General features: G+C 58.0%; 1 protein-coding gene across 1 annotated transcript in view; it reads left to right on the forward strand.

Annotated features, from left to right (window-relative positions):
* LOC104914315 (collagen alpha-2(VIII) chain) overlaps positions 1 to 15,348 on the forward strand; it is an 18,706-nt gene extending 3,358 nt beyond the window's left edge. The window contains 1 exon segment of the mRNA XM_031556776.1: positions 15,180 to 15,348. Within this exon segment, the coding sequence (XP_031412636.1) occupies positions 15,180 to 15,348 (169 nt within the window).
* Positions 15,349 to 17,761: the final 2,413 nt, after the last annotated feature.

The following is a 17,761-nucleotide window of genomic DNA, read 5'->3' on the forward strand; positions in this document are numbered from 1 at the left end:
GCTGAGCTGAGGATATGAGTGTCAAGGGGCGATGTGAGCACGGAGGGGGGGACGCTGCCCCCCGGATACCGCCGGGCTGCGGCAGGCAGCGCGATGCCAGGGAGCTCTGGCAGCCCCAGCCCCAGCCAGGCTTCGGATTACATTTTTCTTCCTCGCCCTATTGCCTGGGGGGGAGAGAAGCAGTGAAAACAAAACTGTTCCGAAAAAAAAAAAAAGAAAAAGAAAAAAAAGAAGAAAAAAAAAGAGATTCTTGCAGGAAGAATCACCCGGTTTCCATCAGCAGCCGCCCCGGCCCCCCCAGAATCCCGCACTGCTGCACTGCAGGGTGTGGGGCTCCCTGACACGCCGGGGCAAAGGAATGAAAATAAAGCACTTTTCCCTCTCAGCTCATTCCAGCCGCGGCTGAGGATTGAAGCTGAGAGCTATCAGGGGCTCCTCAGGACTTTGGAAGGTGCTGTCATTGGGGGGGGCTCGGCGCGGAGCTGCGGGAGGTGATGCCACATCGGTCCCATCGGGGCCCACGGGTGTCACCGTGCTGGGTGAGCCTGTGCTGGGCTCCTTCTCCTCCGTGCCTTTGTTCCAGGCTGTGCAGAGCCTGGCTGCGGGGAGTGAGCTTTCCTTTGTACGAGCATTTAAATTCTTTGCAGTGATTCATATATTCCATTCATATGAAACGCAGTTGTGCGGAGTGTGAATGGGGACTGCTGGGGGATTTTGAAGGCAGTAAGCCCCAGAAGTGTCAGAAGTTATTCACACCTTGGTGAAATCAAGGATATTTCTGTCCGTGGCTCTTGGCAGGGGCTCAGCACAGCGTCGGGTTTTCGGTTTCCCATTCGGAGAGCGGCGCGGGGGGAGCCGTCTGCATTGGGGTCACAGCCCCCAACACCATCTGCAGGGGCTTCAGGCACTGCTGGGCTGCTCCTGTGGGGTGGGAGCCTGGCAAAGGGCGAGCATCCATGCCCCCCTCCAGGGCTGTTCTGCACCCACTGTGCTCGTATGGTTGAGAAATCCCTTCCGAGCAGTGCTGCAGGGGGAGTCGGGCTCACACCAATGGTCAAAGTGTCAGGGGGTCAAGCACGGCCCTGGGGGTATCTGAGTGCTCTGGAGGAGCTGGCAGTCCACGCTGGGGGGCAGTGCTTTGGGAGGAACTCAAGCAAAGCAGTGATGCCTGAGCCGGGGTGCCCTCAGGTGTGGGGCTGGTGCCCATGGGGGGCTCTCGTCTCCAGGCAGCTCCACGCAGTGTGTCTGGGGCACTCCTCTGTGAAGGAGCTGTAAGGAAGCTGTATGGCTGGGGAGGACGCTTTGCAGAGCCTTGTTTCCAGAGGTTTGTAGGGGGCTCAGAGGTTTGTGGGATGCTCAGAGGTTCATAGGGGTCCCAGAGCTGTCGGGGTGTGGGCAATGCATGGTGCAGCCGAGCGCTCGCTGCTTGTGTGCTGTGCAGCATCCCCTGCGATGCTGGTTCTCATGCACCTGGTTCCAATGCTCCATCCCCTACAGCATCTGTGACATGAAGGACAGAAATCCCACTGGTGGGCCCCCGTGCCCCCGGGTGCTGCACTGCACCGAGCTCCCCATGCTGTGCACACAGCACAGCTCTGACAGCGCCGGGCACGGCCACCTGCAGAACGCATTAACCCCATGGAAGGGGCGTGAAGGGCCCTTCCCTTCCCCTTTCTCACACGCTCCCCCTGTCATTCTCTCATATTTCAACTTGTCCGCAGCTCGGGAAACGGCAGAGTTTCCATTCCCCTGCGCTAAAGAAAGCGTCTGTGACAACACAACCCAATAGGCCGGGAGGGGAGGGACGAGGAGATGCCAAATTTCAGTTGTTTTTTTTCCCCAGTTCTCCCTCCCAAGCTCTCCCCTTTCAGAGGGGCACAGGCTGTCGGACTGAAGCAGATCTTCCCAGCTTGCTCTGCCCTGGGCCCTAATTATGGCAATTAACTGCCTGCTTGTGGTGGCTGGGGGGCACTGGCTCACACCCAGGGCCTCACTGCCCCTCTGCCCTGCTCTTTCCTGGATATTTTGGGAGGGTGACCGGAAAATCCCAAGCCCCGCAGGAATCCTATAGGGTAGAGCCCTGTAGGGCTGCAGATGATGCCAGGAATGGGGACAGGGCTGAGCCCAACGCCGATGCCAGCAGACACCATAAGCCTCTTTTCCTTTACCTCCTATGTCGGAGCCGTCCCTGAGTCACATCCCTGTGCCTCCCCCCTCCCCGGGGCTGTCTGCTCTCTGCACAACCCCGCGCATCGTCTGCGGACATCAAAGCACCGAGATCAAACCCAACTGCGCGGGGCCTTCTCGGCTGGACGGGTTTCAATGTCCTGAGCACATCTGCTCGGGGTCGTGCTGGGCACTGCGGTCCGTGGGCTGCAAACTTCGGATCGCTGTGTCCCCGCTGCTGTAGGAGCTGCACCCTTCCTTCCCCACATCTCACCTCAACACCCCATGTCCCCTCCGGATCCCCCCCAGCACTATTCCCAAGTGCTGCACACACGAGCTGAGTGTTGGTAGGAGAGGGGAAGGGAACAAAGCAGCCCCAAAGCAGCCGCATGGGGTGTTCTCCCATCCCCTCAAACATCTGCGGAGGCTCCGTGGCCTCCCGTAGCCCCGGTGTCATCTGAGTTCACGCGGTGCTCAGGAAGGAACCTCCGCCAAATCCCCGGCTGCTGTACAGCAGAGTCTCATCTGCGCTGCCTCCCCTGGGGCCGAGCCCGTCCCTCGGTCCCATTCACAGATGTTTGTCCTTAGAGACTCTCCGGGCGCCTCTGTGCAGGACAGGGTTTGGCAGGGAGGGAGAAAGCCCTCTGCATTTCCACCTGCTGCTCTGCGCAGGCAGTGAGGGGATGGAGAGGCACAGCCAGCGCTCTCCCACTTTGCGCCGAGTGCTCTGCTCTTGCAGTGGAGCTCAGTGCTCACAGCCCCATAGCAACGCTGCCATCCTGGGGAGGATATGGCTCCAGGAATGCCCCCAAACTGCAGACCCCAAAGCCCGGGTCTGTGAGGCTGCACCTCCCGTGCAGACCTCCCTTGGCGGCTGCTGAGAGCCTCTTTATTGTTCCTGCGGAGGGTTTTATTTCACTGCTGCCTTCCAAGTTCCCAGGGATCTAAATTGTAAAGAAGGGGTCTTGTAAAGAGCCCCATCCAGATGAATGAGACGATACCTCCGGTATCGAGGTGAGATCGATCCCCTCCTTTATGCACAGACAATGCGGCCGCGGGAGCAAACAAGGACACAGCCTTTCTTCTGGGGCACATTAGCCTAAATCAGAGCCTCCTCTTTGTTTCGCCCTGGAACCAAAGCCCCGCAGCCGGACCGCCTCGTGCCCAGCTCTGCAGCCACGCGGGGCTTCTCCCCTTCCCCACAGCCCTGAGCTGCAGAGGGGCTGCCCCCCGAAGCACTGCTGGGGGTGCCCCATTGCCACAGAAGCAGCTGAGCTTTGGGGTCAGCCCTGCACGCAGCACCTGGTGTGCACGGCAGCTCACCTGCTCTCAGCCCAGGTTTATTTGAAGGATTCATCGGGGGCTGAGAGCCTGGGGCCGATTTATGGCTTCCGATCAGAATGCTGCGGTTTCACTCAGCTGCTGGGGCTGCATTTTTTCCCTTGGGGACGCTGGTTCAGCTCCAGCCCCACTCCTCAGGGTTAGGACCCAGAGCCTGGGTGCACATCGGGGCACGTCGCTGCCGAGGGGATATCGGTGTCAGGACAGCACAGCAGTGCAGATAAGGCAGCAGAGCCCTGGCACAGCAGGAGCTGCAGAGCTCTGCCTGCATTCCACATAGCTTTAATTTCACCACTTATCGCCGTGTCTCCTGCTTGCACCCAGCGCTGCGGGGTCAGCAGTGAGCTCTGCCATCCCACCTCTGTGCGAGCTGCTGGTGCCCACCGAGGTTAACTATGTGGGCTTGTGCCAAAGCAGCATATTTTCAGCCTCAAACACGCATTGTCCACGATTTCAGAAAGGTATTCTCTGCACCAGCTGGGGCAGAAACAAGCGCCCTGTTCTTGCTGTATCCTGATAGCACAACCTGGCACTCCGCGTCCGATCCCCCACATCGGGGCTTTGGGTTACAGCAGAGAGACTTCTGTCTGCTCCCTGCCATTAATCCCAGTCCTCCGGGGCCCAGAGAGGTCCCACTGATAACCTCACCCCAAAACCTCGCCTGCGCTTTGCTTTGGGTTGATGCATGGTCAGGGATGCACTGAGCATCCCGAGCAGCTTTGGGGCGGGGGGGACTTTGTGGTTGTGATTGTTCCCCTGTCTGCAGGAAGGAAGATGGTGGGGCTTTTGCTGTTCTGTTACATCTCTGCTCACCATGGCATCGAGCACCACGAGCCCCATGCCCAGCTCCTGCCTCCCCGCCTCCCGTTGCACCCACGGTGTTCCTCACCACAGGTCTCTTGTAGTTATTTCCCACAGGATGTGCAGTGTCAGTGCTGAATGCAAACCAGGAGCTCAGATGAGCTCCTCCACCAGCGGATGGACAATGATTTGTCATCATTTTATACCCATACCAGCACTTTCCTCCCCCAAGGGAAGGCCCATCCAGCCTATAGGACTGACCCCGTGCCAAGCCGTGCCCAGGCAGCGCTTTGATGAAACGTGGGGCTCCTAAGAATTAATTTCATTCGAAACATTCTTTTCGTTTTTCTTAAAGCACAGCAAATCCGCGGTGCTTACGGCAGGAATGCACCCAGAGCGCCGCCAGGCAGACCCGAATTCCCCATGGTGCATGGATGGGGTGGGGGCTTCCCTGGTCCCCCCCTAGGAGCACACAGGGAGCATTGCAGCTTCTGCCCTGTCCCACAGCAAAGGAAAGGTTTTTCTCCCTTTGTAGACTCAGATTTTGCTGCTTTTCCTGGCAGCCCATCAGCGACGGCAGCTTTGCCCCCTTGGCCTCCGGTCCCTTTGTGGGGTCAGGGTGCAGCCAGAAGCCGCCTCCCCCTGTCTGGCATTTGCAGGGCTGTGGGAGGAACAGCCCCATTTGTCCCAAAGGTCAGGGAAATGCCAGTGAGGCCGCGCTGTGGGTGATTGCCAGGCGGGCAGCAGCAGCTGGTGCTGGGTGCTGTGCAGTCTGCAGGGTGGGATGGATCCAGCGTCGCCTGCTCTGCGTGTTGTGCTCCCTGGGGTCAGATCCCAGCTGCGAGGAGCTCACTGTGGGCTTTTCGGGCAGTTCTGGGCTGGCTGTGCTGCTTCATTTGGTTACGCTGAGTTTCCTCCAATTGGAGACTGGGGAGCGCGGGGCCCCCGACGAGGGCCTTTGGTGAACCGGGCTGCAAGCTGATCCCCTTTTGTGGTTTTGCTGTTTTGGATGATACAATTTGTTATTCCAAGAACTACCCAGCAAATGGACCCCATTAGCCCAGTCCCCGGAGCACTGTGCTTCCTCTGTGCTCACCTCTGGGTGGCTGCAGCACCCACAGCCACGCAGCAGCACACAGGGACGAGGGCTGGTTCTGCAGCACCCCGAGCTGGAGCATCCTCACCCTAGCCGGCATCGCCTCCCATCATGCAGGGATGCTGCTGGCTCCGCTTATGTTGGCTCTGCGGGGCTTTTTCCTGCATGGAGCTGGGCAGGAGCCAGCGGGTTTATAAATAAAAGCATCGGACACCTCTCTGGGTGGTGCTGAAAGTTCCCGAAATAACCTCACAGCCCCGCCAAGGCTCGCGTGGCCGCGATGTTCGGTGTGGGGCAGGGCTGGTTGTGCTGCTCGGTGCTGAGCTCAGAGCTCCATTGGCATCACCCAGCCCAGCACTGCCCCCAGCCCAACCCTCCGCTCCCAGAGCCCTTCCCTGCACCGTTCCCCACACAATAGCTGTTGGGTTGGATGTGGATGGCTTTCTGCTCTTGTATTATTTTCTTTTAGAATTGTCCTCTAGAAAAATAGGATGAATAGGTCGAGTTAATTTTTTCCCCATGTCTCTTTGCCGCGTGTGAAGTCCCATGCAGGCCCAGCAGCGCAGCAGCCAGAAACCCAGAGCTCTCCAGGGCATGGCACGCTCAATCCAGGGGCTCTGATGCTGCCCGTTTCCTAGAACTTTGCTCTCCCCATTTCCTAGAAGGCAGAGACATGAGCGCACCCAGGGCTGCTCCCGCGGGCACTGAGTGCACGGGCTGGAATGGCTCTGCCTGGCACCTGGGCCGTTTGCTGCTTGGAGAGGTGCATTGTTTCCCAGCAGTGCCCTGGGGCTGTGCTTTCCTGGCAGCCCGTGGGGTGCTCTGCATGCCTGGGCTCTCTGGATGTCATCCCTGCCACTTGCACAATTTGGTAACAGAGATGGGATTGATGAGCCGCCCGCCTGCCCTGGGGACAGCGCGTCTCCGGAGCTCTGCGCGGTGACGGATGTGCCCCGCTCCAGGACCCCATGTGATTTCCAGTCCTCGGAAGGCGCCTGGTCTGAGGTCAGCCCTGGGCAAGCATGGTGCCTGGCCGCCCCCGCAGCCTCGTGGCATCCCAGACCCGTGGGATGGATGGCTGAATGGTGTCCCGGCGCTTTGTGCCAAAGGACACCGTGTGAAGCGGAGATGAACCGCGCATTGCCTCATCTCCGCTCCCCTGGCATGGGGCAGAGGTAGCAAAGGGACAGCAAGAGGACAGCCCCCGGCCTCAGCCCCTGCAGCTCCATCTCGCTGCCAGACTGGTTTATAATGGAAACAAGCAGTGAGGCCGGGCTGGCACTGGGCTGTGCGTGGGGCTGGAGCGCTGTGGGGTTTGGGAAGCGGGTGCTGAACGTGGGCAGAGGGTGGCTCCCGCATGACACCGCCCGGAGCGGAGCTCTGCATGGAAAATAGGAGCTGAGTGTTTTTCCAGCTTGAAGCCTAAACAAAAGGTTTTGTAATAAATGCATCCCTCGGCCCCGGCTCTGCACCCGGCGCTGCCAGGACGGGGGCCAAAGGGCAGAACTGTCCCATGCCCCTGTGCCACGGGGCACTGCCCCGCGCCGCCGCCAGCTTTTGGCTTTTTCATGCAAAACCTGCCCTTAAAAGCTCCGTCAGTAGGGTTTTGTGTGCTGTTGGCCAAAGCAGGGTGCAGAAATGTGGGAAAGAGGTGAGCAGCGGGGCGTGCACCCCCATCGGCCCCAGCCAGCCATGCCCAGAGGGTTTGGGCTTCATTTCCTACAAGGAGGGCATGTGGCTGTGTCCTTAGCAGGAACAGAGAAACCCTGCCCACTCATCTGACAGAAACAAGTAGGTCCCAGCAAGAAAATACTCTGTGTCTTCTTCGCTGATTTGCACCGCTGCTCGAACTCCAGGTCCCACATTTTGCTTGGCTGTGCATCAATGGTCATAAAGACGGCTGAGTCCGGAGCTCTCTGCTGCACTGGGACACAGGGCCGGCTGCGGTGCTGCCAGACCTTTGAACTCACACACATCTCCCACTTCTCTGCAGCTCTCCAAAACTACTCGTTTGGAGCCAGCTGCTCCTGTGAGCTCCCTTCATAATTCAGGACCAGAAGTGCTCATTTTCTCCTTGGGTTGGGCACTGCTGTCCTCTGCACAGCCACCCCAGTGCTCAGCTGATGGGATGAGGACAGACACTGAGGTCTGGGCAGGGGGAGGCTTTGGGACCCAAAACTCTTTACAGCAGCTGAGAGCAGAGGTTAGACTGCGCTGGGAATTAGGAGGCTCAGTAGAATGGCTTCAGGTAGACAGCTGCAGATTGGCATCGCTTGGGGTTTAAGGCTGTGTGTTCAGCCCAGACATCAGTGGTGCACAGGAACCTTGGCCAACATTGGGGACGTGGTGCTGAGCATCAGGGTGGTGGGTGCTGGTCAACACTGGGTCCTGAGGATGGGGTGGGGGGGGGTCAACACTGGATGGATGGATGGATGGATGGATGGATGGATGGATCGATGGGTGGGTGGGTGGATGGACGAGCACTGGGTCAATGCCTTGACTGAGGGGTTCAGAGGGAGCTGAGAGGTTTGGAGCACTCCCCGGACCCCAGAGGAGCTGGAATTCCCTGCAAGGCTTTCAACTTTGAGACAAAAGAAATGTGGGAATTACAAAAAAAAAAAAAAAAAAAAAATTAAAAAAAACTCGAACTGAAAAATCAAAACAGCTGATTCAGTGGTGTTGAAACATCTTGTGACAGTGTCGGACACATTTTTTCCAAACAAGATTCTGGGAAAAATTGAGAAGACCTGATTTTACCCAACCCGCTTCCGTCCCGACAGCTGCGCACGTGCCATGGGGTGCACGCAGCATCTCCCCAGCACAGAACAGAGCTCCACTGCACTGCCTCACCCCACCACGAACTGAGCTCTGCAGAGAGGGGGGACACGGCTGAATGCACATCACGCAGTGCCCCCCAGCCCCCCCACCCCATCCTCAGCGTGGAGCAAAATGTGAAACCGGAGCCGGCGGCGGCGCGGGGTGGGAGCGCGGTTTCTGGTAGCGCCGTGTCAGAGTTTCCACTGCACACCTCAGGCTTTCTGGGACCACGCGGCGGCTCACATAAATTCAATTACATGAAATAACATAAATGAAGGGTGTCTGAGAATCGTGGTGTGAACGAGCCCGGCACAGATCTGCTCAGGAAGGGGGGATCAGGGTGGGTGAAAACGCGTGCTGTGATGGAGCGGGGATGTGGAGCAAAGCGCTGGGGGTGGCGGGGATGGGGACATGCAGGGTGCTGTGCCTTGAGCCACAGCGATGGGGTGTTTGGGGCTGGCTGGGTGAGGGAAGCCATCGCATTTTTTATTTTTTTTTAATGGGTGAATTGACAGAACACAGAAAAAAGTCACATGCCTTAAACCCATGAAATCCGCTGGCTGAGGCTGGGCTTGTCAGTCATCCTTATAGGGCACAGCGAGGGCAGGACCAGGCGAGGGGCCCCAGTCCAGCTCTGTTCCCCCACAACGCCGGCCTCACACCTGGTGCCATCCCCAGCGCCCCGTGGGATGGGCAGGATGGGGAGCCGAGGAGGAGCAGTGCCCAGGGGAGCGGGGCCAGCACCTCACTGCCCGAGAACCCAATCCTTCCTGCCCCCCTCCCAGCAGCCGAGGCTCCCGGTCCTGAAATTTATTTTAATGTAAACCTAGCTCTAAGGCAGCTTTTTCTCATTTTTAAACTATTTCATATCAATCCTTGGCCTGACATTTGTTTTCTTTGAATTTGGTGGGGAGCGTGGTCTGCATTGCTGAGGATATCTCCTCAGGAATCTTGGCAGAGGCTGCGCCGTATCTTTGAAGAAAGAGCAAATGCAAAACAGAAGGCCGATATTAGGGGAGCACAAACAAGATTTCCCTGCCCTTACCCCAGAATGGTGGGGTTGTGGGTGCTGGGGTGGCACCACACATCCCCAGCATGGGATGAGCCCATAGCAGCCCCAACTCAGGCAGCGTTTGTGTCCCCAACTGGGGGTCATCTTGGTTTGGGGACCACCAGGTCCTCATCACCTGCAGTGTCACAGAGCAAACACAGGAGGGAATGTGTCTGTTGGGGTGGGACAGGGAGCACAGTGGTGCTCAGGCTGGGAACAGCGGGATGCTGCAGGGCACAGGGATTCACCTGGAGGTGTCCCCACAGTGGGGCGAGGATGCGATGGATGGAGCACATCCATCCTTTGGAAGGAATCAGGCACAGGGCTCACTGCTCCATGCTCAGCACAGAGCCGTGGGGAGGGATGGGGTGCCAGGAGGAGCCCAGCTGGGGCTCCCAGCAGTGCTAACTCTGTTGAAGGCTTCCCAGGCACAAACTTTAAGCACATCCTCAGCGCCTGCCCAGAAACCAAGTCAGCCCATCCCTATGGGAGCAGACGGATGCTATTACATTTATTTATAAAATATACCGTATCAAAGAGGGGGAAAAAAGCACTCTGGAGGAGGACTGAGAAGTGCCAAGCCACTTTGCCCAGCCTCAAACCAGCACTCAGCTTTTGGGGCTCAGCTGTGGCTTTGGCCAGGGTGTGGGCAAGTGGCCACAGCTCTCTCTGGTCCCCAGCAGCCCCATAGCCCCCAGCACTACCTGTGGCTCAGCTTGTGGGTGATGCTGGGATCTCAGCACCCCCAAACAGAGTGCAGGGACTGAGCTCTAGTGATGTAGGGGCAGGTGCAGCAGGGTGCTGAGCAGGTGCCTGGGATTTGAGATGCTCAGGGCTGATCCTGTGCAGCTGTTGGTTTGGTGTTCCCATACCACTGCAGGGAAAAGGAGCAGTGCTGAGAACCTGCAACAAATAACAAAATGCCCTCAAAGTGCCCACGCTGCTCAGCATGGCTGGGCAGTAGCTCCCACCCTGCAGAACCAACCTGGGGCCCCAGTGTGGGACAGCACAGCATAGCTTGTAGGGCTGAAGGCTCCAGCCTGGACCAGAGCACACTATCACCAAACCAGCATGCACAGCTCTGGTTTGGGGTGATAGGGCCCAGCAGGTGATGCACAACATGGACGTGACCCCATTGGCACCACCACCCCCACTGAATGGGGCTCAGCTCCCAGTCAACACCATGCCTTTGGTTTTGGGAAGGCACCATTCTACCAGGAGGAGGAGGAGAGGGGAAGAAGAAGGGAAGGAAAAAAAAGAAACCCCACAAAAATGTCTTCATAACAGGAAACGTCTCATAAAATACCTGTGGTTTGGCATGTGCAGTCTGGCTGGTCCAACTATGCACCTGGCAGGCAACCCTGCTATTAGTGCTGCACAGTCTGAGATTTGGCAGAGCTGGGTTGGAGCCGGAGTCCTTCATGGGGCTGGGTGCAGGGGGACGTGCCCACAGGGTCACATAGATCCCTGTGTCCCCTAAGGGTATAGAGAAGCAGGCTGAACCCAAAGCAGAGCACCCTACACCCAGCTGCAGAGCAGACCCAGCGTGCTGCTTTTAAGTCCTGAGCAGTTTTAATTGGCTGAGCTCTTAACTGGCTGAGCACAGCTGGGTGAGGAGCTGCTCTTCATGAGCCCAAAGGTTTGTGCTCCTTGTGCGGAGACCTGCAGCACTGCCAGCACCCACGTGGCCTGGATGCATCACACCACACTGTGGGCACAGCATTGCCAACACCGCTCTGTGCAGCAGTCAGGACCCACCTGCTGCTGGATGCAGTGAAACAGCGGTTTGTGATAAGGGTCGTAAGAGCAGAAACACCACATTTGGACACATTGGGGCACTAGTTTTCCATGCTGATCTACATCCCCACCAATGCACATCCGCAGCTCTGTAGGCACCGCGGTGCCATCATCACGGTGCGCATCAGCCACGATCAGCCCGGGGTTTTGACAGCTGGGGGTGAGGGATTAAGGCCTGAGCCGTGCCCTGTGGCAGGCTCACGCCTTGCTGCTCTGCGGCACACGCACACCCAGGGTCACTAATCCGCCTTAGCTGACCCCTGACCCCACAGCTGTGGGATCAACAGTGGCACCAACATCGGTGTCAGCACCGCTGTGGGGATCCGGGCTCCTTGACACCACGGGCGGCGTGCATCGTGTGCATCCGTGCCACGTCCCATGTGTCATCCCCCGGGACATCGCTTTGGGGCAGGGTGTCCTTCCCTCTGCTCCCTGCACGTCGCACACTGCACGTTGCACATCACACGTTGCACATGGCCTGGGTGTGCCGGGAGGCGAGTCAGGATGGGGAGAAGCACCCAGCGTGGGGTGTGCAGCCATCTCTGCAGCAGCTGTGCGCAGAGCAGCTGGTTGGTGTGCAGCTTCCTGCAGCCCTGTGCTTACAGCCCTCCAACTTGTCCCGCTGCAGCTCTCCTCCTCGCCGTGCCCCGAGCTGCCCCGTGCGCTCTGATTGCCCGCGGTAGTTGTTAGTGCAGCAGGAGTTAATTAGCACGGAGCCTCCAGCTCTGCAGTTAATTTGGCTGCAGCCCCTGCCTGGATCGGAGTGCTGTGGGTGGACACGGCCAGCACTGACTGCAACATGTTGTGAGCTGTGGTGATTGGGCCAAAGGGCAGTGCAGTGTGCTGTGCCACATCATGCCATGTCATGCCACGCCATGCCTCGCCATGCTGTGACATTCCATGCTGCGCCATGCTGGGCTGTGCCAAACAACGTGATGATGCCGTGCCGTGCTGTGCCATGTTGTGCCATGCTGTGTCATCTGATGTGATGCCATGTGATGCCATGCTGTGCCATGCGATGTGGTACCATGCTGTGCTGTGCCACACCATGCTGTGCCACCCTGTGCCATGCTGTCCAATGTGATGCCATGCCATGCCAGGCTGTGCTGCGCCAAGCAGTGATGCTGTGCCACATCGTGCCATACTGTGCCATGCAATATGATGCTATGCCATGCCACGCTGTGCTGTGCCGTGTGATGTGATGCCATGCTTTGCCACGCAACATGAAGTGATGCCATGCTGTGCCACACAATGTGATGCTGTGCCACGCCATGCCATGCCGTGCCGTGCCAGCCCCGTACTAATGCCAGCCATGGGTGCACCAGGGCAGCAGGAAGCAGTGTGCAGATGGGGTGGGATGTTTTTCTTTCGTCAAAGAAAATGTTTTCTTGTTCCCTCTGATGAAGGCCGGGCGAGGCCCTGGATCCGCGCGGCGCGTACAGCAGCTTTTGGCTGCGATCCGGCGTCATGCATTAGGGGCTGTCTGTGCCAAACCTCTCCCTGCGCTCCTGCGCTGCTCGGCCGTGCGCTGCTTTGGCTCCCGCAGCCCGTCCTGCGGAAACACCGTGCTCACTCTCCCTTTCAATAGCTCACTTTTCGTTTTCGCCTCCTTTTATTATTATTTTTAAAACATGCGTAGCACAAACCCAATCATTTGCCTCCTGCTGGAGTCCATCCAGCCCCGTGTTGGGCTTGGAAACCCTCCCTGCTGTATTTTTTTATTGCAAATGACCGGGGATGGAGCTGCTGGATGGGACCTGGTGGCGGCCAAGTGCAGCCCACCCACGTGCTGATGCTGCCCAAGCTTTCTCCTTGCAGTGTCCACCCAGAGATAGGGGACGCGTTTTGCTATGCAGTGCTGCACCCATCCCCATGCTCAATTATCCCCGTGCCCGAGAGATGGGCACGGAGCAGTGTCAGCTCTCTTGATGGCTCATGAGTGTGGCCAGAGGTTGGTACAGCTCCGGTTGGATCCAGGATCGGATCTGGGATTGCTGTGCCCAGCATTGATAGGGCTATTACTGCTGTGTTTAAACAACTTCTCCACTTCACTGACCTCCAACCACAAGCGCAGGTCCCCCGCAGACTGCCTATATTGACTTAAAAATAATTAGCCTCGGAGTGAGCGGGCGCTGCCTGCTGGCCCCGTCGTTAATATTTAAATAACAGCAAACATAAATCAGCCACAGCCCTATGAACAAGTGCGGGGTTGTGTGAGCGGGGCCGCGCCGGGGGCTGGGACACGGGGCTGGGGGCGAAAGCAGAGAAGGTGCCGCTGCTGCACCGGATGGTGCTGGGAGGACAAGGCACAGCCTGTCTGCGGGGCTCCCCTGGCCCCACGCTCCTGTGAGAACAAGGTGACACTTCTTGTCTCGGCTCTTGGACTCAAAGTGTGAGATTTTTCTCTCCCTGGTGCTTTCATTGCGTGCCAGGGGTTTTTAACACGTCCTGCTCACGCGGTGCCGGGGGAGTGCAGCGGCTGTGCGCTCTGAAGCCGTGCCAGAGGTCTCTGTGCTGTGCCAGGGGTCTCTGTGCCGTGCCACCACACCATACCAGGGGTCTCCACACTGTATCAGGGGTCTCTGTGCCATACCAGAAGTGTTGGTGCCGTGCCAGGGGTCTCCGTGCTGCACCAGGGTTCTCCATGTCATACCGGAGGTTTCTGTGCCATACCAAGGCTCTCCGTTCAATAACGGAGATCTCTGTGCCATACCAGGGGTCTCTGTGCCGTACCAGGGTCTCCAGGTCATCTCCCCACAGCTGGGAGCATGGGGAGCATCCCTGCTGGTGGCACCCAGCTGGCTCCTGGCCCTATGGGAGGAGCAGCCCCAGCTCACAGCCTCCAAAGGATGGACCCATTGCGTAGCTGCTAATAGCAATTAATCAGCGCTGCTGATTACACAGCTCTTGGGCATGAAAGAGCCTCACACACACTGCGCACACTTTGTTCATCATACAGATCTCCAGATGGCTCCCTTTGGTTATTATGAAGTCAACTTCCAGCCCCTGGTCCCACACCTCATCCCAGCCGCACAGCCCACGGGGAGTTCTGCAGAACCACTCAGCTGTGTTAAGGGAGAGCACACATCTCCTTCTGCTCTGGCTGTGCTGTGCCAGGCACTGCTCCCAAAGAGTGGAACAGCCAGGAGCATCCCATGGGGACACTGTGCCACGGGGGGACAGGGCTGGGTAAGGCCTGGGTGCCAGAGAAGAGAGATGGGGAAGGAGGGGATGGGATGAAGTCAGATCCAGAGGCACGGGGGTCATTCCAGGTAAGGCAAACAAATAAATAGCTGATTCAGGGGTTTGTTCTCCTCTTTTATTTAGCAGAAACCATATTTTTACAGCTGCAATCCCTTAAAATGGGATTTTTCCCCCCCTTAAACAGATCCCTGTAAAATAATGCTTCATAAAGAGAAGCGTTCCTCTGCTAAACCCCGCAGACAGACAGCAGCACGGCGCTCCTCCTGCACTGCCCAGCGCCACGCAGAACCCGTCCAACACCTGTCCAGGGAGCAGCCCTGTTCCCTTTGCTTAATTGCTTTAATTTTATTTGTGTTGATGTATTTATTTCTCCCCTCTGAGCCGCAGCTTTCTTCTTTTTCTCACTGCTGTTTCAGCAAAAACCATCCAGGAAATTCCGATGAAATCCCAGCGCGCAGCAGCCCTGCCCCGGCGGGGAGAGGCGAAGAAGGGCTTAATGCTCATTAATTACCACCACGGGTCAATTATTGCAAGGAGGAGGGAAACAATCAGCAAAGCTTCTTGCCATCACGTGTTCTTTAAGCTTCCAAAAATAAGTGCCCTTTGCAAATCAATCCAGCACTGAAAACGTTGCAGGGGGAGAGGTGTCTGTGCAGAGGGTGTTTATATCCAATAAGCAGGCGCTTCAGGCTGGGGCTGCTGCTCCCACAGGGGTTTTCCACGCACCCAGGGGTGCATAAACCAATGGGAAATTGCACTGGAGGGGGGTTCCGCTCCCTTTGGGGCCTTTCCTGGAGAGCTGGCTGTGTGCTGCTCACCGATCCTCACGGGACGTGGGGTGCGCATCGCGGTGCTGCCGGGGCCCCCCCTCACTGCTGCTCTGTCCACAGGAGCATTGTGGAACAGGATGCTGCCGGACGCTGCGGTGCTGCTGCTGCTGCTGCTGCTGGTTGGCCTTCGTGCAGCGGCGGCGGGAGGAGCGGCCGGATACGCGCAGGTCAAGTACATGCAGCCCATGGTGAAGGACCCCTGGGACCCCGGTTTCGGGAAGGCGAAAGGGCAGTACCGTCGGTAAGGGGCGCGCCTGGAGGGGGTTGGGAGGGTGGGGGTGATGCTGACTGCGAGACCAGGAGATGTGCCTGCAGCATCCCATAGCATCCCATGGCATCTCGCCGCATCCCTCAGCCACTAAGCTCGCCCCATCACACCCAAACCCCACAGTCAGTGCCCTCTGAGCAGGTGCTTCCACCCCTCAAAGAAGCCCAGGGGATATCAGCATAGAGAAGCTGACCCCCTTGGCTCAGGCGGGGGGGGTCTCTTGGTTCCTGCCCTGTGCCCCTCCTGGTCACATCCCTGGGGTCCTCACTCTGGGAGCTCGTGTATGAAGCAGCCCCACAGCCCTTTGCTCTCTTCCTCCCATCCTGCCCATTTGCAGTGGCTCTGGGCTCATCCTCCACCTATCCTGTTTCCCTGTCTGTGTTCACACCAGCTGGGAAAGGAGAGAGGGCCAAGGCCCGAGCTGGGAGACCCAGCCCAGCACAAAGAGAGCAAGTGAGAGCGATTTCCTCCACCACACGTGTTAAATCAATCCCCACCAGGCGACATGTGCTCTTGCAGGGGCAGAGGCGCTGAGGTCATTGCAGGGAGCAGCCAGCCCAGCTGCAGCTTCCAACCGAGCCACAGCCCTTCGTAACTGCTGGCTTTGAGCTGCCCTGCTTCCACCTTGTCTGCTTCCACACTGTGCACGCACATTCTGCCTGCTTCCATGCCCTGCATGTATGCATGCACTCCCTGCCTGCCCTTGCTGCAGAGCCCTGCTCTCTTTGTGCCCAGTCCTGCTGCAGGTGCTGCGACACAGAAGGCACAGGTGGGTCCATCAGTGACCAGACCCAGGACTTATCAGCACTCGTTAACTCCACACCCTCTCTGCAAACAGCTAGCACTGAGAGTGGCTGAGTTCCTCCAGCATTTCTTGGCACAGACCGCGTGCCAAGGGACCCTAACCCAGCACCCAGGGTGATATCTGCAAGTCACGATGGGGAGTGATGGGTGTGACTGAGCCCCACCTTTGGTTCCATCACAGCATCTCCCTCTGGAGCCAGCCTCTAGGACGGGGCAGATCCCTTGGGCAGTCCAAGGGGTTAACAGCCACCGGGACCCCCCGGGCTCACTCAGAGCTGGACCCTCCAGGAAGCCCAAGTGTTGGCTCTGGGAGGAGAAACTGGAGAAAGCTCGGCTGCCGGTGGTTGATTTACTGCTGGGAGGAATGGCTTATCAGGAGTTCAGCTCAGCACATGTGTCAGAAAACACACAGCAAAACCTGGAGCTGAAGCGTGCTGGGAGCCCCTGCTCCCTGCCCCCTTCTCAGCTGTTATAGAGCTGCTCTCTGAATCCCAGCCAGAGACACAACCTTCCAGCACAGCCTCACCAAAGAGCAGCACTTCAGCTGCTGATGGGCCTGGATTCAATATCTCCCTGCTGCTTTTCCTGCTTTTTTTCTCCTTCTTCCCTACACATTAGGGCGGCTTGTGCTACCTCTGTGCAGTGATGGAACAAACATGCTGGGGGGCTGCATGGGTGCCAGGCTGGAGTGGGCACAGGAACACACCGATTCAGGACAGAGCAAAGCAAACAGCACATGGAGGGCCCCTGCTGAGCCCCCCAGCTTTCACTGCCCAAAATGACAATGGGAAAGATGGAGGCAGGTGGGAATACCAGTAGCTCCCACATCCCTCTGAGCCCCGTCCTGTGTAACTGCTCCTTTGGCAAGGCACATCCCTGCTGGCCCCTGGCCTGCTCAGGGCATTAGGGCCGTGCCAAGCACCCTGGTACTCCCAAGCCTGATGTAAGGCCTGGGACCCCAATGCGGGGAGGGGCAGGGCCGGTCTTTGGAGCTGTTGGTGCCACCTAGTGAGACAGACGGGGCTGCCTGCCCTGGGGTGCTGAGCAATAGAGTCCATCCCCCCCCAGATAGAGTTCAGGGTGAATGGATGCAGCCATGGGCAGGGGATGGCCACTAGGATCCATACGGCATTGCCCATGCGCTGCGGGGCCGAGGTGAGAGCTCACAGAACTCCTTCCCCTTCCCCTGCCCCAGCTGGCTCGGAGCGTTAGCATTCATGGCAGCTTTGTTCATGCTTCGAGGGGAACACATAACCCCATGCTGCTGCTGTGAAATGCAGAGCTCCGAGACATGCGTCTGTGGTAAGACATGGGCTTTTGAAATCGGATACCGCCGGGGCTGCAATGTCCCAGTTTCTCCCCACTAACGTCCCCGGTTTGGTTTTCCCGTCTGCTTTTTGGCCGCCTGCACGCTGGCAGCCCATGCCTGGCGTTCTGCTGTGCTGCGCCGTGCGGCTGCGTGCGCGCGCTTCTCTCTTCCATGGGCTCAGCTGCAGATCCTTGTTCTGATCCCATGCAAAATGACCTAGAAAATTAATTCTTTTCAAACCATGGCAAGAAGGAAAAATAAACCGGGTTGGGACGGG

The sequence above is a fragment of the Meleagris gallopavo genome, chromosome 25, assembly GCF_000146605.3.
Source record: "Meleagris gallopavo isolate NT-WF06-2002-E0010 breed Aviagen turkey brand Nicholas breeding stock chromosome 25, Turkey_5.1, whole genome shotgun sequence".
NCBI lineage: Eukaryota > Metazoa > Chordata > Aves > Galliformes > Phasianidae > Meleagris > Meleagris gallopavo.